The sequence below is a fragment of the Callorhinus ursinus genome, unplaced genomic scaffold, assembly GCF_003265705.2.
Source record: "Callorhinus ursinus isolate GAN/ISIS: 27379988/994484 unplaced genomic scaffold, GSC_fseal_2.0 scaffold14, whole genome shotgun sequence".
Lineage (NCBI taxonomy): Eukaryota > Metazoa > Chordata > Mammalia > Carnivora > Otariidae > Callorhinus > Callorhinus ursinus.
The window spans coordinates 34,980,049-35,002,055 of record NW_027397076.1 but is presented as its reverse complement, the minus strand read 5'-3'; the positions used below and the strand labels follow the sequence as shown (position 1 = coordinate 35,002,055).

The 22,007-nt window shown below is 42.0% G+C and overlaps 1 protein-coding gene across 7 annotated transcripts in view; it reads left to right on the top strand.

The window, feature by feature from the left end:
* The window catches only part of MYRFL (myelin regulatory factor like), a 113,353-nt gene that overhangs the window by 45,586 nt on the left and 45,760 nt on the right, over positions 1–22,007 (top strand). For 6 of the 7 annotated variants that reach the window (XM_073900669.1, XM_073900664.1, XM_073900665.1 and 3 more), the window contains 6 exons: positions 489–580; positions 6,687–6,837; positions 10,049–10,244; positions 12,324–12,400; positions 13,623–13,733; positions 15,223–15,313. In XM_073900669.1, the coding sequence (XP_073756770.1) occupies positions 489–580; positions 6,687–6,837; positions 10,049–10,244; positions 12,324–12,400; positions 13,623–13,733; positions 15,223–15,313 (718 nt within the window). The remainder of the gene's footprint in view (positions 1–488; positions 581–6,686; positions 6,838–10,048; positions 10,245–12,323; positions 12,401–13,622; positions 13,734–15,222; positions 15,314–22,007) is intronic. The other variant, XM_073900667.1, reaches the window with a different exon arrangement.

Genomic DNA, 22,007 nt, shown 5'->3' with positions numbered 1-22,007 from the left:
TTCTTCTTTTTTTCTCTTTTCTCTTTCATTCCTCCTTCTGAATCTAAAGGATGGCAGAAAGATCAAAGGTCCTCAAAAGTTGTGGTAAAATTCCATGTGAAAAAAATTTCAGGTGTAAAATGTATACGTATTTTATATCCTTCTATTTTATATATGTATATACTATATATTAAGTTCATATCTTCTCTGTCTCAGTGAGTCTTCTGCCTTTGGAAATATTGTCAGTTTATTTTTCAAGTAGGTGAATCTCAGATCTATTGGCTATTGGAAAGCTAAGTTTCAGACCAGTAGGGCTCATGGAATAGGAGCTTGTCCTGTCCACTCATATACAACCTAGTAGTACTGCAGACCACTAGGCCTCCAGGAGTCTCAGCCAACCGCAGTTAGTCTTAAGAAGGCCGAGAGCAGAAACCTGGGAAACTGAATCTGATTTAATGTAACACGGAGAGCAAGAACTCCTAACCTTCATTTTGGGTTCTTGATTCTAGAGCCTCATTGCCACCAGCCAAGAAGAGAAAGTGCACACAGACGCTGGAGGACTCCGGGGACTGTCACATGTGGACCCACCACTCCAGACCAAGTGAGCCAGCCTGGGGCCGGTCACTGCTTTCACCATTAAATCGGGGATTTTGACCAGCCTTGCAGTAGCCCTACAAAATTATTTTCACTTTCATAGATGGGCCAGGGTAAGCCCTGGGAGTTTATTTCTTTCCTCTTGACGTAATGTTTCATGCAGTTTTAGGTGGGGTCATGCAGATGCTCCTAGGAAGAGACGCCATTCTCTCTCTCTCTCTCGCTGGTGGAGATGAAATGCCAGTCCTTTCGATTTTAGGGGCAATGTGTCTCAGAGGACACAGGCTCCAGGCCAGTGGAAGCTTGCAATGTGGCAGCATGTTCAAGAGCCTACTGTTGTGCTATTGCTTTGTCTGTTGCAATCCTTCTCAACTTCAGGGTACACACAGATAAAATAGGGATCTAGGTAAAATGCAGGTTCTGATTCAGTAAGCCTGAGATGGGGCCTGAGGTTCTGCACTCCTAACAAGCTCCCAGTGCTACTCAGGCTGCCGGCTCATGGAAGCAGACTTTGGAGGATTTCTCCAGTGGAATAGAAACGTAGAGAGTTGAGCTCCCCTAGGCATCGCTTCATGTTAGCAGGTTCCAAGTAGATCTTTGAGATTTTGTAAGATCATTTTAGAAGTCTTTCAGCAGAATCATATAATGTCCAAGGGGTCAGACTACCTTATTTTTGGTCTTATGTAACAGGTGACACATCATGTTTTGAGCTTAGAGACCTCTTCAAGTTATGAACAAATTGGGGTTTTGGAGTCTACAGCCTTGAACTTTCAGAATAAATGCTATGGCACTTACTAGGCAAAAAGGATAATACTTCATACCTCCTCTATTAGCTGCTGTAAATAATCAGATGTAGGCAGTGTGAATAGCAGCCCAGATTCAGGGTACATCTCGTTTATTACCCTGCATCAGCTGGCAGGACGTTCAAGATTTCTGATTTGGAGCTCCCTTCCCACTACTGTCCCCAAACTCCAGGGCTTTCTACTGCCCTGAAAGGATGCGGGTGGCTTCCTCACCTGCTTGAGTTGCTGCCTTTGTCTTTCACAGACACACAATTAGAGCTGGTCCTCTGTGCTTGCTTGTGGGGCCTGCTGGTCCTTTCAGGGATGTCTGGCCTCAGCTCCAGCATGGGCTGGAGGGTCCTTCAGCCAAGGCCCACACATGGCCGCCCCCTGGAGTGCTGTGGTGGAACTGCATCCAGGCATCCAGCCCTCGCATGAACCAGACCTGTCACTGCCTCCTTTTCTTTCGCATGGATCCACCCTGGCCAACGGTTGCTTGTTTTTTTTTTTTTTTTTTTTTCTTATTCAACCCTTGAAACAAAAAATGCTAATTAAAGTCTCCTTTCTGGATAATGTAGAGCTCACCATCCAGCTTCCTATGTGAGCGTACTCTAATTTCTTCAAGAATCCTTACATCTAGCCTGCAGCTTCTATGTGATTCTCAAACACAGAAGGCTGAGTAAATTCCTAGCCAGAAGAGGGAACCATCTGTTCGCTCTCCCACAGATGCACCAGCCCACTGAGAGAACCGGGCAAGCCACCCAAACCTTCCAAGCATTTCCTCATCAAACCAGATTGCTGCTCAAATTGTCTTGGCCGTTTCAGGGTTAAGCTCCATCCTGTGATGATTTTCTGCTACCTGTCTCTGGAGAGGACATTGATTTTTCACCATCTCCAGAGAAAGTCATGGTAGAGTAACTGAAATGTCTCAACAGAGAGGAAATCTTGAATCCCTTGTTTAAGTCCTATTTGGACGAAGGTCACTGAAAAGCTGACTAAAGATGATCGGCTCCAGTGGTTCCAGAATGTAAATGAACACCTTCCCAGGGCTGGGGGGGTGGGGGTGGGGGGTTGGGGAGGCAAAAATCCAAATGCTATGTTTTCATTACAGTTTATATTTTCAGCAGAAGTTTTCTAGTAGAGAAGTCATATTTGATGTGGCAGAGGCCAAGGTTTTTACAAAGGTCCTGGGGAAATGGTACATGGGAGAAGGAAAGAGGAGCTTAGGCTAGTCTTATTGGGCAGGGATTTTGGTGGGAGGAGAGGTTCTACATCAATCAGGAAGGCTTTTCTGGTGACCTTCTCCCAAGCAGTTCACTTTGTCCACAGGTTCCCAGATTCCCATTTATAGGCTCACAAAGTAGAATCACTGGGTTGCTGTGGGCAGATGTAAAATCTTGCTTAGAGAAAATAACTGGTGGGCAGACTCCTGCTGGCTGTTTCCAGCCCCACATGGTCTAGACCCCATGTATGAGAGGGTTCCTGCTTCCATCTGATCTGAACCCCAAATATAAGAGGGTTCATGGACTCATATGGTTTGAAACTCAAAAATAAAAGGGTTTTTTTCAGCCCCAGAGTTGTGGTCTTTGGCCCCCAGGAGAGGTGCACTGGCTGAGTTCACGCTGTAAATTCAGAAAAAGTATTTGTCTCATCTCCTCAGCAACTAGGGACTTTCTGAGATTGGCTTTTTTTTTTAAGATTTATTTATTTATTTGAGAGAAATAGAGAGAGAGAGAGAGCACAGGGGTGGGTGGTGCACAGAAGGGGAAGGAGAGGGACAAGCAGAAACCAAGCTGAGTGGCTGGATCTCAGGACCCTGAGGTCACCACCTGAGCTGAAACCGAGAGTCAGATGCTTAACCAACTGCGTCACCCAGGCACCCTGAGAGTGACTTTTCTTGATTATCAAATGAGAATCATAATTTCTACTTCATGCATTTCTAAGATTTTTTAAAAGTAATGTATAAAAGAATATTTTTAAGGACATTAAAATGCAAGCTATGAGTTTTTCCAAAAGGTGGGCACTTGGTCAGTTTCCTGCCTTCACACTTCTATTCCTCTTTTGCTACAGGTTCTCAAGACATCCTCAGGGTAGCATGAAGGGAAGAGGGTGGTTTGAACCCCGTCTCTTCCACTTAGTAGCTATGACACTGGGCAAGTTATTTCAGGTGGTTGAGCTCCAATTTCCACATTTGTTAAATGACATTAGGAATCCTGACCTCATAACCTCTCTATAATCAGTTTGGTTGCATTGACTAATGCATATCCTATAACCCAGTAATTCCACTGCTGGGACTATGCCTAGCAGAAATGTGTACGTACACCCACTAAAAGACACACAAAAATATCCATAGCAGTGTTACTTATAATAACCATAAACTGAAAATAACCCAAATGACCATCAAAGGCAGGATAAATTGTATATTCCTACAGTAATAGAAATGAGGAAATGACTGCCATTTGCAACAGTAATGAGGGAATCCCATAAACATAATGTTGGGGAAAAGAAGCTAACACATGAGTATATATCATATAATTCCACTTCTATAAACTCCTCTATGGTATTAGATTTTAGAATAGTGATTTGTCTTGGGCAGGAGAAAGTAGGAGCTGGAAGAGGGCATGAGGGTGTCTTCTAGAGTGCTGGACATGTCCTATTTCTTGGCCCAGTGATAGTTACTGAGTATAACTCATTTTATTAGAAAGTATCAAATTGTGTACTAATGATTTGTGTATTCTTCTTTATGTATATTATACTTCAGTAAAGAAAGTTTATTGGAAAAAAAAAAAAGGCATCCTTACCTTGAAGAGTTGATGAGAAACTGTCAAGTGTCTTGGTGCACTTGGGGAGGTCCACACAGGAGGGCGCCTGGGTGGCTCAGTTGGTTAAGAGTCTGCTTTCGGCTCAGGTCATGATCCTAGGGTCCTGGGATCAAGTCCCACATCAGGCTCTCTGCTCAGTGGGGAGCCTGCTTCTCCTTCTCACTCTCCATCTATGCTCTCCTGATCTCTTTCTCTCTCAAATAAATAAATAAATACAATCTTTAAAAAAAATAAAATAAGAAAGTACACAGGAGTAGTAGACGTTATTATTAGTGTGACTAGTAATAGGTCCCAGTATTGGGCTCAGGCTTGTGCCTGGAATTTCAGCATGGACCTGTGGTCTCTGGGTCTCACCAGCTGATCTCCAGCTCCCAGGGAGGCCATGGCTATGTCAGTCCCATTGGAGTGGCTGCCCCCTCCCTTTGCTCCTATAATGGGAAAAAGCAGGACTTGCTCTTATCCTTGACCTTGCCACCATGCATGAGTGGGAAAGGGCCCAAGTTAGCTGATATTCACTCAGGCACTTGGTGTTAGTTATTTCACATCAGAGAGCGTTACCATGGAGGCCAAGAACAGAAGTATTTGCCAAGGCTTCTTAGACAAAACTGCGTCACCTGAGCTGACACTAGTCCATGTGATGACAGTGCCACCAATGTTAATGAAACATGCCATTGTTTAAACCCTTCCTGGTGACAGACACTATGCCAAGCACTTATAGATGTAACTTGTTGAATCCCTTTACCAACCCTGGGAGGTTTCATACTGTTACTCCCATTTTGTAGATGAAGAAACTGAAGCCCCGAGACCGGAAACCATTTCCCTAGATTGTATAGCTAGTAAGTGTTGAGCTGGGACTCAAGCACAGGCCCATTGATTCCAAACCTCAAGCTCTTGAGCTTCCTTTACCTTCCCTCCATGGGAGGACAGAGGAAGGAAAAATGGGAGAACTGGTTTCTTCCTTTCTCTGAATTTGGTATAAGCAGGAGAACCGTGGAACGTGTTTGTTTGTTTTGAGAAGTTTCTAGGTCAGGTAACTATGGAGGAGTGACAGCATGGAGAGGTCCTTGCATTGCTGACCTCCTGTATTCTAAGCTGGGAAAAAGCTTTTCATGATTTTGAGAAATCTTTTCAAAATGGTTGTTTACAAAAACTGGAAAAATTGATGTTTTGCTTAGGTGACATGTAATAGGGATACCCTAAGGTAAACACATTTTCTTTGACATTTGAGATCAAAGACAACCTGAAGCAGATCTGTTATTTATTCATTTGAGGAAGTCCTCAGTGGAAGTATAGAGAAAGGAAGTTAGACAGTGAAAGAAAACTCTTCAGTTTCCAAGCTGTGGGCTAAGTGCACGCTCTCCAGGAGCTCACCTCCTATCTCTGTGTTGCTGCTCTCCGCCCGCTCCTGATCTTGTGAACGCCCACCATTTCCCTTTCACTCCTGATGTCAGGGAGTTAAAAGAAAAGAGAAACAGAAAACTTACCAATAGAATTTACATAAAAATTATCTGAGGTTGAATCATAGGGTTTGGAGGCCTACTCAAATTAAGACAATTTGCAAGGATTATGCAAAAATAGTAGCTTGCGCATGTGAAATTGCTGTTATTTTAACACAGAAAAGTAGCAATTTCATATAGTCAATACTACATACTTACGACATTTTCTGCTACTTTATCTTGGCGTTAGCTTCAGAAAGTGCTTTCACTTGTACTATGATAATCTCTCTGCTTGTATAACATTGCAAGATGGGCAAGACATCTGTTTTAATTTCTATTTTGCAGTTGAGGGAAGTAACACTAAGTGAATAAATAGCTCATCTAAGTTCAGAAAGCTAGTGCCACAAGGGACCTGTAACAGATTAGAATGTATTGGTTGCAATTAAACAAAAACAAAGAAACAAAGGACAAAACCTCCCAAACCCCCAAACCTCAAACTGCCTTAAGCAAAAAGCAAGCAAGCAAGCAAACAAACAAACAAACAACAAAAAAACAAAATTGGAGGATTTATTGGCTCCTGTCACCCAAGAGTTTAGAATTGGATCCCAGAACTCAAATCACGCCATCAGAATGGGGTGCCCTTCATCCTCAACCCTTGCCTTCTGCTGTGCGGGCTTCTTCCCAGACAGGCTTTTCCTTCATGTCCCCAAGTGGTGCCAGCAACCCTTGGGGATGTATCTCATGGGTTTAAAGCTCGTGGCAGAGAGTCAGCATCTTTGAACCTGTGTACACCAAAGTGCTGAGATTCACTCTGCTTGGATTGGATTGGACCATGAGTCAACCTGATGCAATTGTTGATGTGAGTAGAGAGCGCTGTGCTTGAACTGATCCAGCCTGGGTCCCCGTGCCCTCCTCTGTCTGGGAGTGTACTTCACTGGAAACACATTGGCTGGAAGTGGGGAGATGCTCCTGAGGACGTCATACGGGGCCAGTTCATTAGCTCCATGCAACTGTCTGTGAGTCTAGGAAAAACAGCCTTGGAGGAAGGATCTAACATACCGATTTCTTTGCAGTGACAAGTAGGAGTTTCAGCAGCGAAGTGCAAGACTACGACAGTGAGGGACAGAACATGACACCTGTGGACCAGTGTTCTCCTTCTCTGAAGTGGCAGCCATACCAAAGTGTGCCTTGGCACAGTTTATTCACTGGTCATTGTGAGAAACTGTAAGTGGCCCAGGGCCCCCTAGTGGTGTACTGGGGAGTGAGGGAAGAAAGGCCACGCTAACTCCCAAGACTAAATCCAAGGATTTGGGCTTTGAAGCCACCCCTGATCAGATAGGATGGGTCCATGAGGAAGTGTGTCTTACTCCTTATGTTTCACATTCCAACTAATGAATAGCTGGGACATGGGCTTCTGGCCTTTTGGAATCCAGACTGTAATTCTGACTCATTACAATTTACCCACTAAATGATAGAGGGGAGAGTGAATCTTTCTGAGACCATAGACCCAGTTCAAACTACAAGCTGAAAAATGAGGATTTCCCAAATCAGTAACATTTAATCCTGCAGTTAATTTAAAATTCCACAGAATACTGTTTTGGTGGCCACATTAAATTGCTAGCTGGTGACATCCCCCCTCCCCTAAAATCTATGCTGTGAATCAGTATTGTCAAGCTCATTGTCAACACATACTGCAACCGTCCTAGCTGGTGGTGGCTTTGTATTTAGAGACTGAAATGAAACCACTCAAAATATCTTTAAACTGGAAAATTTTCTTCCTAATCTTATTATATTATAGTTTCAAGAAATCAGTGTGGACTTACATATTATTGCTCTTAAACATCCTCAGAGCCTTCTCTTTATTCCTTAGAGTATAATTTACCTACCTAAGTCTTCTAGAATTTTCAAGATTATAAATGCCTTCTTGAAAAATCTAAAAAATGTTAAGGGTTAGAGAATAGGACTTTCAAGTAATAAATATAATAAGAAATGAGAAACGTTGATCCACAAACTTGAGGGCCTTCCATGGTATTTTCCAAATTCAAATATAGCTTCTTTAAGAGCAAAACTTATCACTAGGACTTTCATGTTGGATGAGCTAGAAGGAAGAAATCTTTTCCTTAAAACAAATTCTAAGGACTTAAACAGACTTTGGGAGTTGGCGTGTTGAATGGGAAGCAGAATGAAGCAAATTACTAATTGTCTCATTGAAATGTGACAACTTTGTGTCTTTGCCACTGTGTACAATTAGAAAAAGAAAGGAAGGGCCCACTGGTCTTGATTTTGAGTCTTAGCCTTCATTTGATTATCTTTTGGGGAGTACTCCATATGCTATCTTAAATATGAGTACCCAGGTATGAAACCCTTGATCAAGTTTTTGAGGCAACTTATCCTTCTTCTTACTTGAGTAGATTTTTTTAAAAAGTTTATTTGAACAGCCAACCTAAACTCCACTGATCTGGAAAAAAAGGAGAACATGGATGGTATCAGCTTAAAGGTATAGAGGTAGATTTATTTTGAATGCTTAGACATAATTCACTTTTCTTAAGTGCAAGAAAAAGACAATATTAATCTATATTAGACTTTAGGTTGTCTTGATTTCACTACTCATATCATTGAGACAGAAAATCACTTGTCTCAGATTATTATGTCTAATTTGTCACAAAAATATTGTTTCCTTAAATTACCTAAAAGCAATAAAGTTAGGGGATTGAAAATTTATCAAAAACCTTTTTTTCTGAGTGATACTGAAAACTTATGTTAAAAGAGCTTTTAAAAAGCGAGTTTAGTTGACTTTATATATAACTTTTGATATCAAAAACAGAATCGCTATTTTTAGGTAAACAGATTTCTATAACCAGAGATTGGTGTTTAAGATTCAGAACAATCTTCAACTGCATAATAGTTGTTCGTTGATTCTGTTTCTGCTTCTAGCTGTCTCTAAATTTCAGGCTAATGCTCATATCTGATCTGTAAACCTTACCTCCTTCCTTCAGAGTTTTTGATAGGGAAACATGAAGATCACAAAAAGATATTTCCTTTTTTCTCCATCAAGACAGTTCTTATTACCCTCTGCAGTAAAATCTATGCAATTCCATTCATCTAGACTTTAAATGAGTAAATTAGAAGATTAGTTCTAGAAATGTGAGTCAATATGAAGTTTCCAGATGGCATAAGACATGTGGTCTTTATCAAATCCTTCATTCAGTGAATGGTCTTGACTTTGCTGCTGGCAGGCACCATGATTGTGGAGCCTTTGACGAGCCAGCTACTTGGGAGTAATCAATGACCCGGTGACTTGATCCACTGGGAATGTGCTTAAATTGCAAAGAACATGAACACTCTTTTCTCCAAGAGACTCATTCATATTTTCTGTCTCTGGAATTAGAGGAAAATTTAGAAACTTAGTGTTGTTTGTTATAATGGCAGCCATCCAAATGGAGATCCCAGGAAGCACAGAACCACACACAGTAAGTCCTGCCCTCCTCTGCTTCCGGTCCTGAGGAGGAGCTTCCTTCCTGAGGAAAAATCCACATTTAGGAATCTTGGTGAATTAAAAATCATGTTCCATATCTATAACATGTATGGGAGAAACTCACTAAAAGAGTTTCACCTTTTATATTCTCTTCTCTACTCAGTAATGTTACACATGTAAAGTGTTTTAGTTTTATTAACATTTAAAGGTATTTAATTAAATATGTGATACACAAGCCTTGATATTGAACATAATTTGATAGGATAAATACAGCAAGGGTCTGATTAGCCGCCCCACTACTTCTGTTCTCAGCAGAAGTAACCAGCATAGTAGGTTTTCAGTGCTATTACCAGATCAGGAGGATAAAAAGGAAATGACCAAACTCTGGTGAAAATGGGTTTTTAATCAGTATTCTGACTGGCTCTAGTTAATCTGGTTTAAAGCTATTCCTGGTAATTTTGACCAGCCTGCTTTTTTCTTCTAACCACCAGTAGGCTGAATATTCACTCATCTGAGGGACTATTTGAATGTGCTGTTGCTGATGACATTTAGAGCCTTTTTGTTTTTTAAAGGAAGAAAAAGATGAATTTTAGCCCAGCTATTTCACAGGTCTGAGTAATGCTGTGACTTCTCAACTTCTAGACTACGTCTTTCTGTTGTATGGTGGAGTCAAATTAGAATTCTAGAAAGCACAAAGGGAAAGGGAAGCTGAAGAGACAATGCTTCCATTTGGCAAGAATTGTGCTTCTTCCTTGTGAGAAGATAAAGTGCTGTGAGAGAGCCACCTGTGTTTTGAAATAGCACACTTCCTCAGCAAAAATCCACAAAATTGATTAAATATAGCAAAAGTCACTTTCCACAGTGTATTTTCTTAAAATGTCTATACTATTAGTATTGTTAATGGAAGAAAATGTGTAGATAATGTTTGTTAAATTGGTTTCTTGATTCCTCTTTTCATAGACCCGATATAGGCTATCAAGTTATCACAGACAAAGGATTTAATTTTTCACCAGCAGATGAAGCTTTTGTTTGCCAGAAGAAGAACCATTTTCAGATAACCATCCATATCCAAGTTCGGGGAAGTCCAAAATTTGTCAAAACCCAAATGGGCCTAAAGCCAATAGAAATGTTTTACTTGAAAGCTTTTGGGGTTAAGGTAAGTCTTTTATTGAGCTCAATTTAATTAAGCCAACATTTATTAAGTGTACCAGGGATCTGTTGCTACATAACAAACTACCTCCCAAACTTAGCAACTTAAAATAATGGCAATCATCTATTTGGGTCACAAATGTGCAGGTTGGTTAGGGGTTGGCTCTCACAGTTCATGTCTCTTCAGGAATCGTCAGCTGGGGCAGCTCAGCTGGGCCTGGATCCAGTTTCCAAGATGGCTCATGTATATGCCTGTCAAGTTTGGGCTGGCCATTGGCCAGGAGCTCAAATGAGACTATGGCTGGGAGGCCTTGGCTCTTCTTCATGAGAGGTCCCTCTCTGTGGGATAGGTTGTGCTTCCTCACAGCATGGTGGATAGGTTCTAAGAATAAATGTTCCAAGACATAGGAAGCGGGAGCTGCCAATTTCTTAAGCCTGAAACTGGCTCAGAAACTGGTATAGCATCACTTCAAACTACATTTTGATAGTTTTCACTATATAAATCTTGCACTTCTTTTACTAACTGTAATATTTTATTCTTTTTGATGCTGGTGCATTTTCATATGCAGTAGATTCGTAGTTTTTGCCAAATTCTCAAATAGGTCTCTGACCTAAAAAAGCCAAGGAGCCATTAATCTAGTCCATGTCCCCTCTTTTTCAGTTTAACAGAGGGGAGACTGAGTAACAGTAAAGTTAGACAATTCATCCAAGATAAGTACATGAGAGAGCTGAGTTTAGAATGCAGGTAGGATGACTTCTGAGTGGTCAACAAGGATTTGTTAACTTATTACCTCAGATCCAGCATTTAGGGGGAGGAGCATCCATTATCTGCATATTTTATTCTGATTATTAACCTGAACTTAGGCAGTGTGTCTCCCAAAATAGAGCTTGATACATTGACACATCAACTGCTCTTGCTCCAAACTGAGCTCTTAAAACAAACCAAACCAAACCAAAACCAAACCAAACCAAACACAGATAACAAACAAACAAATAAACAACAACAAAACATATTTTTCTGACTATGGAAGTAATATGAATCCACTGTGAAAATTTTGGAATACAATAGAAAACTATAAAGAAGAGAAAAAATTCATTCATATTTGGGATTCACCATTTGGTAGTCTAATTTTTTTCTGTTATTAAAATTAATCTCATAGTTAATAGTATATTATGAAAATAACATGATATTATTAAAGACCCTATAAAATATTGTTTACAAAGGTGATATAGTTTCTATTGGATAAATGTACCATATTCCTGCATTATTATAAGTTTTGCTTATTTTCAATTTTTTATTGTTAATAAACTTCAGTAAACATCCATGTATATCTGTCTTTGCATGAGGATACATTCCAGAAGAGTTTATGTATCAAAGGCATGAACATAATTAAAACCCTTGATGTATGTTGCCCAGCTGCTTTTCAGAAAAATTGTTATTATGCTATTACCCACAAGCCATATATGACAGGGCAGATCTCACCACACCCTTGCCATGATTCATTCAGAGCAAGAAGAGTTTTGTAGCAAGTACTGAAAAAAAATGCCATTCTCCGTATTTTATTTGTTTTCATTGTATATTGTTATTTCTTCTTATTAGAATATTAGCTCTGCAAGGGCTGGGGTTTCTGTCAATTTTGTCCACTTCTCATCTCTAATGCCTTGAGCAGTGCCTGGTGCATAGCAGGTGCAGGTACTCAGCAAGTGTTTATGGAATGAATGAATAAATGAATGGATAGATGCATGTACCCTTGGAGCTGCCTTGCTCCTGTGTTTTGCCCCTGATGCTTTAATCACCTATGAGCTCATGCCATATTCCCTGCTCACCTGCAGTTTTCTGTTGTCTTGTGTTTTCATTGTTTAGTTTTACACGTATTCATTTCTTTTCTCACCAATAACATACTCCTTAAGGTTGGGGTCATTGTCTTATACGTCTTTTCAGTGACTTGTTCCTCCTGCCCAGTGCCTATCATGATGCCCTGGAAAACTTTTAAAGTACCTGAACGTTATTTAATAATGAACAATGTTTATTAACAAATTAACTTATGTATTCACTAACTAACTTACTTTTTGTTGTTCCACACAGGTAGAAGCCACCAATCAAATAATTGCTATTGAGCAATCCCAAGCAGATAGAAGCAAAAAGATTTTCAATCCTGTTAAGTAAGAATTTCTTTTCTGAATTCGTTTGTGAATGTGTTAGGAGAAAGACCTGTTGCCCAATTTATTTTATTAAAAATGAATCCCGTTGACCATATGATTTCACTTATATGTGGAATTTAAAAAACAAAACAGATGAACAAATAAATACACACACCAAAAAAGCAGAAACAGACTTATTAATATAGAGAACAAACTGATGGTTGCCAGAGGGGAGGGGTTGGGGGTTGGGCAAAATGGGTGAAGGGGAGTGGGAGGTAGAGGCTTCCAGTTATGGAATGAGTAAGTCACGGGGATGGAAGGCACAGCACGGGGAAGAGTCAATGGTACTGTAATGATGCTGTGTGGTGACAGATGGGAGCTGCCCTTGTGGTGAGCGTAGAGTTGATGAATCACTATGTCATACACCTAAAACTGCTGTACCATTATATGTCGACTATACTTCAATTAAAAAATAAATAAAAAATAAAAGGAATCTCACTGCAGAAACTACATTAGTAATATGCTAATATTCTGAATACATGCTTATCAACAAAAACAAAGTAGGTAAAATGCATTGAAATAATTTCAAGCAAATTCTTGTAAAAAGCTCCATTTTAAGTCATCATTATTATTTTTTTAAAGATTTATTTATTCATGAGAGAGAGAGAGAGTGTGCAGGGGGAGGGGCAGAGGGAGAGAAAATCCCAAACAGACCACATGTACACACAGCACTGAGCTTGCCTGGTGCATCTGGTCCTCCCTGGCCAGGGCGGGCTGGGTGTGGTCTTCCACAGGAGCCAGGCCAGGAAGATGCAAATAGGTGAAGGGGATGCAAAGGAATTCATGAGCAACCTAGAGACATGGCTTGTCAGGAGGCAAGTGCTCTAGCAACAGTGGCAGAGGCACAAATGCAAAGTCTTTTCTCCCTGTTGTGGAGTTAAAAGAACCCATACGAGGTGTGGGGAGCACATGCCTTTATGAGGCAGGAACTCTGGGCTCGAGCTTCTGCTGAAAGAGCAGATCTTACCCTTCAAGAGTTATCCCCTGGCAGCCATTCCTGACCGTGTTGTGGAGAGTTTATTAAAAATCGGTGCATGGAATAAACTGTCCTCCGTAGTGTCATGGGGACGGGGCGGGGGGGCAGGGGGGCTGCTGAACACACCTGAGAATCTTGGAACGAGTTAGAGTTGATCAGAGTCCACATGGTCTCACGGTGTCTTGGTATTTCTGCTGTCTGTTTTAGAGTCGACCTGCTGGCCGACCAGGTCACCAAAGTGACCCTGGGTCGGTTGCACTTCACTGAGACAACAGCGAATAACATGAGGAAGAAGGGAAAACCAAATCCTAACCAGAGGTACTGGCACCCTCCGTGGCCAGGGACTCCATCTGACCCGCTGGTGCCCTCCAGAGGCCCCTCAGATTCCTCTTGGTGCCACCAGCCTGCAAACCAGGCCGCTTTCCCCCTTCCCAGGCTCTTCCTGTTTATTAACGCAGCTCATATCCCTGTAGGCGTCTTTCCTTTCCATCCTCACCCCCTACAGTGCCTGCTCTCCTGTCCAGCCCCAAATCTGCCTTGATTCCCTCCCTGATTCTCTGGAGTGACCACACGTTTATGCCTCACTGTTGTCCAAAGGCTGAGGACAGTCAGACCACCCTGCTCGAACCTGTGTGCTCGTCACCAGTACAAAGCCCTGAGTCCTGGAGCTCTGCGATCACCTTTTTTGGTTAAAAAAGGAAGTGAACTTGCATTAATGATTAAAACCTGTGGTTCTCATAGTGTGGTCCCAGGCTAGCAGAGATGGTGTCACCTGGACACTTGTTAGAGGTGCAATCTCTTAGGCCTCACCAAAGACCTACTGAAGCAAAAACTCTGGGGTGGGGCCCAGTGATTTGTATATTAACAAATCCTCCAGGTGACTTGGATGCATACTCAAATTTGGGCACACTGGTTTTAGAACATAAGTGTTGGAGTTGCAAAGACTTGAATTTGAAATTTGATACCGCCATATGCTAGCTCGGTGACCTCGAGCATGTAACTTAACCCATTCTGTAAAATGGGGACAATGTCTATATCCCTCTCCGTTAGGGTTGTTCTGGGGTTCTAAATGAGATACTGTAGATAAACTGCTTAGCCCAGCGTATGACACATTCTGAGGACTCAGATGATGGCTAATGATTATAATGAAAATAACAAATATTACTATTACTGTTTTACTTTCAACACGGGGGAGAACTCTTATTCTTTAAGGATTAGAGAGTCTGTTGAGTTACAGAGGAAGGTGGCAAGGTTTTTGCCTGCAGTGCTTAAACCCAAAGCTTCTCTCATAGAGATAGTTTTATTTTGACTTTCAAGAAATGATCTGATCTTAAAAATGCCTCGTCAGTGTTACATATGAAGAAATAATTGAAGTAACATTGATGAAAATTGCACTGGGAGTAATTAGAGGGGAGGGTCGAGGTCTTTGACTGGAGCAGACAGGGTGGGAACGATCCAGTGTGGCTGGGCAGGCCCTGCTGGGCTAGGGTACGTAGCTTGGGTGGCTCTGGGCAAAGGGACCTCTTAGGTGGCCGCCCGTTGTGCATCTGCTTGTAACAAGTGCTGTGCTGTGGGGCTTCCAGAACAGTTCACAAATACCTCCGACTGGGCAGAGGGTGGACCCAGAACAATACGGAGTGAATCAACTGCTCTTTCATTTCACAGGAGGGGCAACTTAGAACAGAATAGAAAATCTTTAAATACGCCAACCTATCTAGGTAAATTCACTGTTAAGTGTTGGGTGGTATTTGATGGCACAAATTATGTATCTGTTTCCTGATGTGTTGATCTGCTGTTTCTGAGTTAGATACTTCATGTTGGTGGTTGGATTGTATGCTGCTCACCAAGACCAGTTCTATCTATTGTCTGCCCACATCTCTGAACGGATCATTGTAAGGGTAAGGTTCAGTTCCTTAACGTTTCTGGATCCCACCTGCTTTACTCCTTTGAAGTAGAATTTGCATTTTTTTAATTAAAAAAATTTTTTTGAATTTGCATTTTCAGTGGCATGCTGGAAGTGAGCTCTTTCTCAACAGATGATGATAGTAATGGCAGGTATTATTATTTTCATTTCCACATAATGGTTCTCAACCAGGAGAACTTTTGTCCCTCAAAGGTCATTTGGCAATGTCTGCAAACATTTTTTCGTTGTCACAATTGGAGGTGTTACCGGCCTCTAGTGGGTCCAGGCCAGGGATGCCGCTCAGTACCTTACAATAAACAAGATAGCCCCCACAGCAAGGATTCCCCCTTCCAAAATGTCCAAGGTGCTGCAGTTGGGAAACTGGCCCAGGCACTGGGCTGACTAATTTATGTATGACGTCATTTTACACTGCATCACATTTACATTACCTTCTTCGCATGCAGAGGAGCTGAGGCTTAAGAGGGCAGGACAGTTTGTAAATGATGGGGCTTGGGTTACAACCTAGTTTTCTCTGGTCCTGAAGACCACAGGGTGGGGAAGTAGTAAGAAGGCATTTCTTACCCCGACGTGATTGGTGACCCAGGGAACGTCTGGGCCCCTGCCTACCACGTAGTAACGGTTCAGCACGTTTTGCTGAGTGAATGAGTGGTCACAGCTGTGGACAGGAATCTCGGCAGCCACAGAAACAGAAAGTGGTTGGCAGCTGGAGCTTCAGCTGTGTGTGGCCGGGCTGGCTGCTGCTCAGAATACCAGGGGCCTAAGGTAACAGGTCACCACAGGCCTGGCAGCTGGGGAGGAGCTGTGTCCTGACCCAGGGAGGACATGTGAAGTCCAACAGGAGAAATCATTCAGTACAGCAACTTCTGTGGCCTGGGGACCAGGGGAGATGAGTCTTTCCTTTCTTGTGTTGAGCTATTCCAAAACAAAGGGCCCTCTGTCTAATTCTTTTAATCAATTAAAAATAAAAAGCCACTTGTAAGAGGAAATCCTAAAACTGCAACTCTAAGTTTCAATGCAGGTGAAGTAACGATGGAAATGAGGTAAAACACTTGTGTTTAAATGTCCCAGGTGAGGGCTAGGCTGTGTCCTACCGTTTTTGTGGGACCTGATCTAGTCTATAGCAAACAAGGTACCACCAGAGGGAAGGCAGGTGGGGCCCTCTTCCTTGGTCATGGGCCAAGGGCCGCGGTTCTCCACCCCAGCAGGGCTCAGGGCAGCTTGGACACCTCGCCTGACGTCATCTGGGATTGCTGTCCTGCACTAACAAATGTGATTTAAAGTAGAGTCTGGAAGCCTGGGTCGCTTATCATTTCTGGTTTTTCATAGGGCGGAATAAAGACAGACAATGCCATTCTTTTCAGAGTTAGCATAGCTTAGATGTTATGAAAGGGCTGCTTGGAGCTGGGAAACTCATGCCTGAATCAGGCAGCTTGCTAGTCACCTGCGTACCTTGAATAATTTACCTGGCGTCTGGTTTCTCCATTTCCTGCTGGCAACTCTGTCCTCCGGCTGTTGTGAAGTCCACCCAGCAGCAGTACGAGAGAGTGCTACTGTCTAATATTCTATTACCAGAACTCTGTTAATTGGTGCCTCCTCCTATCCAAAACTCAATGATAATTTAACTCATGATCGCTTTGAAAAGTTGAGTGTTCCTGCAACTCATATTACGTATGAATACTAAAAAACATTAAATTATACTTAGTATAGATTGGGTGTCATGTTAGTCACCAAATTTTTATTTTAAAAAAGTGATTGTATTCCAGATTTGATTGCTTTCTTCTAGCCATAACTTTTGGTTAAAGAGAATGCCCTATTCTGGAAGTGTGCTGGGTAACACAGGGGATGCTCTAGCAACAAGAAGAAGGAGAATGGTAATAGTGTGAACCATTCTCCCCCTCCCCCAAACTAGAAATATCTTACTGATACTATTTCATTCTAACACCAAATGCAGAAGTGAAAATGAATGCAGTTTGAATCTATTTAATTGTTTAATGTTTAAACCAACCAAGAGAAAAAACTGAGCTTCAGAAATAGTGATGTTGTTTGAATCAGTGAGTTTTTGAAATGTTCACACAACACATTTCCCACCCCTAGGATTCTACAGGTGTATGCCTTGGACGTATACCTATGGTTGGACAGAGGGCAGACCAGCTCACATTCTCCAAAAAAGTCAGATGTGCCCTCTTAGGCCATGACCTGGGTCTGTTAGTTTGAGCTTCAGAATAATGTTATAAGAGCAGACTATATTATATGGAGAACTGCAAATTGCACTGAGCAAATCCGGGTTCATGTTGAGGCCTAAGAATCATTCTTCCCAAGAGCAGAGATTAATGTAAGGGCAAATAATGTAGGAGGCGTGGACTAGATGAGTTTTTGGCCTCTAGGAAGGCTTCAGAGACCAAGTTTGTCAGAATTCTTCTTGGAGAGAGGATGGTGGGCAAGACCCAGAAATTGTTCATCTGGGTTGTCAATCAAAACAGCTTTAGAAATATATTATGGTCCTGTCATGTAAATTGACCAGGTTCATGGAAATTAATGTTTACTCCAAAGACAGATTTATTTCCCAGGTCTTTTGTTTTGGGAGCATTCTGCCGTAGAGTTCCTTCAGATTCTCCTTGTTAATGACTAGGTTTTCATTCAGCTCCACTTTCCTTCTAAAACACATAATTAAACCTGGTTTGGAGTGCTGTGTTGTAAGCAGGAGGGATGATTACTTTTGTCTGCCTTTCAAAGACGTGCCAGGGTTTCCTAGTTTTGAAAATGAATACATTATTCCAGTTTCTTTTCTAGAAGAATAAAAATGCGCACATCCCCAGGAAATGCCCCCTTATTGCTCTGCAAACCGCACTGTCCTCAGATGAGAAACCAACAAACAGGGGCGGGGAAAGCAAAAGAAATAATGCGACTGCAAGGAATGGTGAGGGATGGGTGCAGAACAGAGCGTCCCAGGGCCTGGCTCCGTTGTTACTGGCTCTAGCCCTTTTCTACAAAAGTCCCTTCCCTCCCCCAACACACACAGACACACGCACACACACACCCGTCTTCTGGAGTTCAGATGAATTTTTATTTACCCACAGGAATCAGTATGTGAAGGAATGTCCGTTTCACCCCGTGGTTGGGATTCAACTTTGGTTAACTCTGGAAGGGGTAACCGACCAGGAGTGTATGGGACAAAGAATCCCCCGGAGAGTAAAACAGAGATACCCGGGTCCCCCCTCCGCAGTTTCTGATTCAATAGGTCGAATATACATTTCTAACAAGTTTCCAGGAGAGGGTGCTGACCTTCAGACCACCCTTCGGGTAGCACAGATAGGGAGCATTTCTGGTCCCATTTTCCACAGCCCTTTCAAAAGGAACAAAAATTTATTTGTTATGATGTGCCTTCCTCAACTCAAGCTTTCCTAATATGCTCTTTGGCTGTTGCTTTAAAAGCCCAAGCAATGGTAAAGCAAAGGAATTCCAGCTCTCCATTCCGACCTTAGAAGGGCCTCAAGTGACCCTTGATTGCTGTTTCCTATTCCAAGTACCTGCAGAGGGCGCCATTTACATTTTACTCAGTGAGTGGCGCGCCCTCCATTGTGCAGCTCTGCAGGTGTGTTGCTGAGGAGAGCAGATTAAAGGACTACAGGCCTATTTTGGAGACACTGCAGGTTCGGTTCCACACCACGGCAATAAAGCGAATCAAATGAAGGTTTTTGTTTCCCAGTGCACATGAAACTTACGTTTACACTATGCTATAGTCTATTAAGTGAATAATAGCATTATGTCTTAAAAAACAATGTACATACCTTAATCAAAACATATTGCTAAAGAATGCTAACTGTAATCTGAACTTTCAGAGAGTAATGCAATCTTTTAGAGATGGTGGAGGGTCCTGCCTCAGTGTTGATGGATCAAGGGGGTGGCTGCTGAAGGTTGGGGTGGTTGTGGCCATTTCTTAAAGTAAGACAACAGTGAGGGGCACCTGGGTGGCTCAGTCGGTTAAGCGACTGCCTTCCACTCAGGTCATGATCCCAGGGTCCTGAGATGGAGCCCTGTGTCGGGCTTCCTGCTCAGAGGAGAGTCTGTTTCTCCCTCTCCCTCTGCTGCTCCCCCTGCTTGTGCTCTGTCTCTCTCTCCCTCTGTCAAATAAATAAATAAAATCTTAAAAAAAAAAAAAAGACAACAGTGAAGTTTGCCACATCAGTTGACCCTTCCTTTTAGGAATTTTTTTTTTTTTAATAGCATGGGATGCTGTTTGATAGCATTTTACCCGCAGTAGAACTTCTTCCAAAATTGGAGTCAGTCCTCTGAAATCCTGACAGTGTTTCATCAACTAAGTTGATGTCATATTCTAAATTCTTTGCTGTCACTGCAACAGTCTTCACAGTAGCTTTAACAGGAGTACATTCCATCTCAAGAAACCACTTCTTTGCTTCTCCGTAAGAAGCAACTCCTCATCCATGAAAGTTTGAACGTAAGATGGCAGCAATTCAGTCCCATCTTCAGGCTCCACTTCTGATTCTAGTTCTCTTCCTATGTCCACCACATCTGCAGTTTCCTCTCTCTGCTAAAGCCTTGAACCCCTCAAAGACCTCCATGAGGGTTGGAATCAACTTCTTCCAAACTCCTGTTAATGTGGACATTTCCACCTTTTCCCATGAATCAGGAATGTTCTTAATGACATCTAGAATGGTGAATCCTTTACAGGTTTTCAACTTACTTTGCCCAGATCCATCAGAGAAATCACTATCTATGGCAGCTATAGCCATATGAAATATATTTCTTAAATAATAAGACTTGAAAGTCAAAATGACTCCTTGATTCACGGTCTGTAGAACAGATGTTGTGTGAGCAGGCATGAAAACAACACTAATCTCATTGTACATCTCCATCAGAGCTCTTGGGTGACCAGGTGCATTATTTATGAGCAGTCATATATATATTTTAAGATGTAGGATGCTTTTTTATTTTAAGATTTATTTGAGAGAGACAGAGTGGGGGGACGAGGGCCAGAGGGAAAGCGACAGAGAGAATCTCGAGCAGACTCCCCTCTGAGCATGGAGCTCACTCTCACGACCCTGACATCATGTCCTGACCCAAATCAAGAGTCGGACGCTTAACTGACTGAGCCACCCAGGCGCTCTGAGCAGTCGTATTTTGAAAGAAATCTTTTCTGAGTGGCAAGTCTCAACAGTGGGCTTTAAATATTGAGTAAACCATGTTGTAAACAGATATGCTGTCATCTAGGTTTTGTTGCATTTATTGAGCACAGGCAGAGTAGATTTAGCATAAATTCTTAAGGGCCTGAGGCTTTTCAGAATGGTCCATGAACACAGGCTTCAACTTAGAGTCAGCCTGTCCTTTGAAGCTTTGGAGCCATGCATTGACTTCTCTCTAGGTGTGAAAGTTCTAGATGGCCTCTTCTTTCAATAGAGGGCTGTTTCATCTACATTGAAAATCTGTCATTTAGGGCGCCTGGGTGGCTCAGTCAGTTAAGCATCCAACTCTTGATTTTGGCTCAGGTCATGATATCTCTTTCTCTTGCTCTCGCTCTCTCAAATAAATAAATAAAATCTTTAAAAAAAAATCTGTTTTTTAGTGTGGCCATGAATGATCTAGAGCTTCTGATCACTCGCTGCAACTTCTACACCAGCCCTTGCTGCTTCACCTTACACTTCTGTGTTATACATATGGCTTCTTTCCTTAAAGCTCATGAACCAGCCTGTGCTAGCTTCAGACTTTTCTTCTGCAGCTCCCTCACCTCTCAGCCTTAACAGAATCGAAGAGAGTGAGGGCCCTGCTCTGGATAAGGCTTTAGCTTAAGGCAATGTTCTGGTTGGTTTGATCTATCCAGACCACTCAAATGTTTTCCACATCAGCAGTAAGGCTGTGTCACTTTCCTATCATTTGTGTGTTTGCTGGAGCAGCACTTTTAATGTCCTTTGCATTCACAACTTGGCTGTCTGGCACAAGAGACCCAGCTTCCGGCCTATCTCGGCTTTCAACATGCCTTTCTCACTAAGCTTAATCATTTCTAGCCTTTGATTTAAAGTGAGAAACATGCGTCTCTTCCTTTCACTTGAATACTTAGATGCCATTGTAAGGTTGTTAATTGGCTTAATTTTAATATTGTTGATGTCAAGGAATAGTGAGGCCTGAGGAGAGGGAGAGAGGTGGGGAAATGGCTCGTTGGTGGAACAGTGAGAATAATACACAGACCACTTATTGATGAAGTTTTGCTGTCTTATATGGGCATGGTTTGTGGCTCTGCAAATTACGATAGTAGCATCAAAGATCACTGATCACAGATTACCACAACAAATGTAATAATAACGAAAAAGTTTGAAATACTGCGAGAATTACCAAATTGTGGCAGAGACGTGAAATGAGCAGATGCTATGGCGATGGTGCAGACAGACTTGCTCAATGTAGGCTTGCTACAAACCTGCAATTTGTAAAAAAAAAAAAAAAAAAAAAAGCACCATCTGTGAAATGCAGTAAAGCAAACCTCAATAAAAGGATGTATGCCCGTATAGGCTGGACAGTGGTTGCTATGCACAGCAATGTGTTAAGGATAGTTTGAGACTATTCATCCTCATTTTTGCCAAATATTCATATACACGTGATTTCAACAAATTCCCACAACACTGTGAGATAGGTAAAGAAGTCATTATTATCTTTAAGCT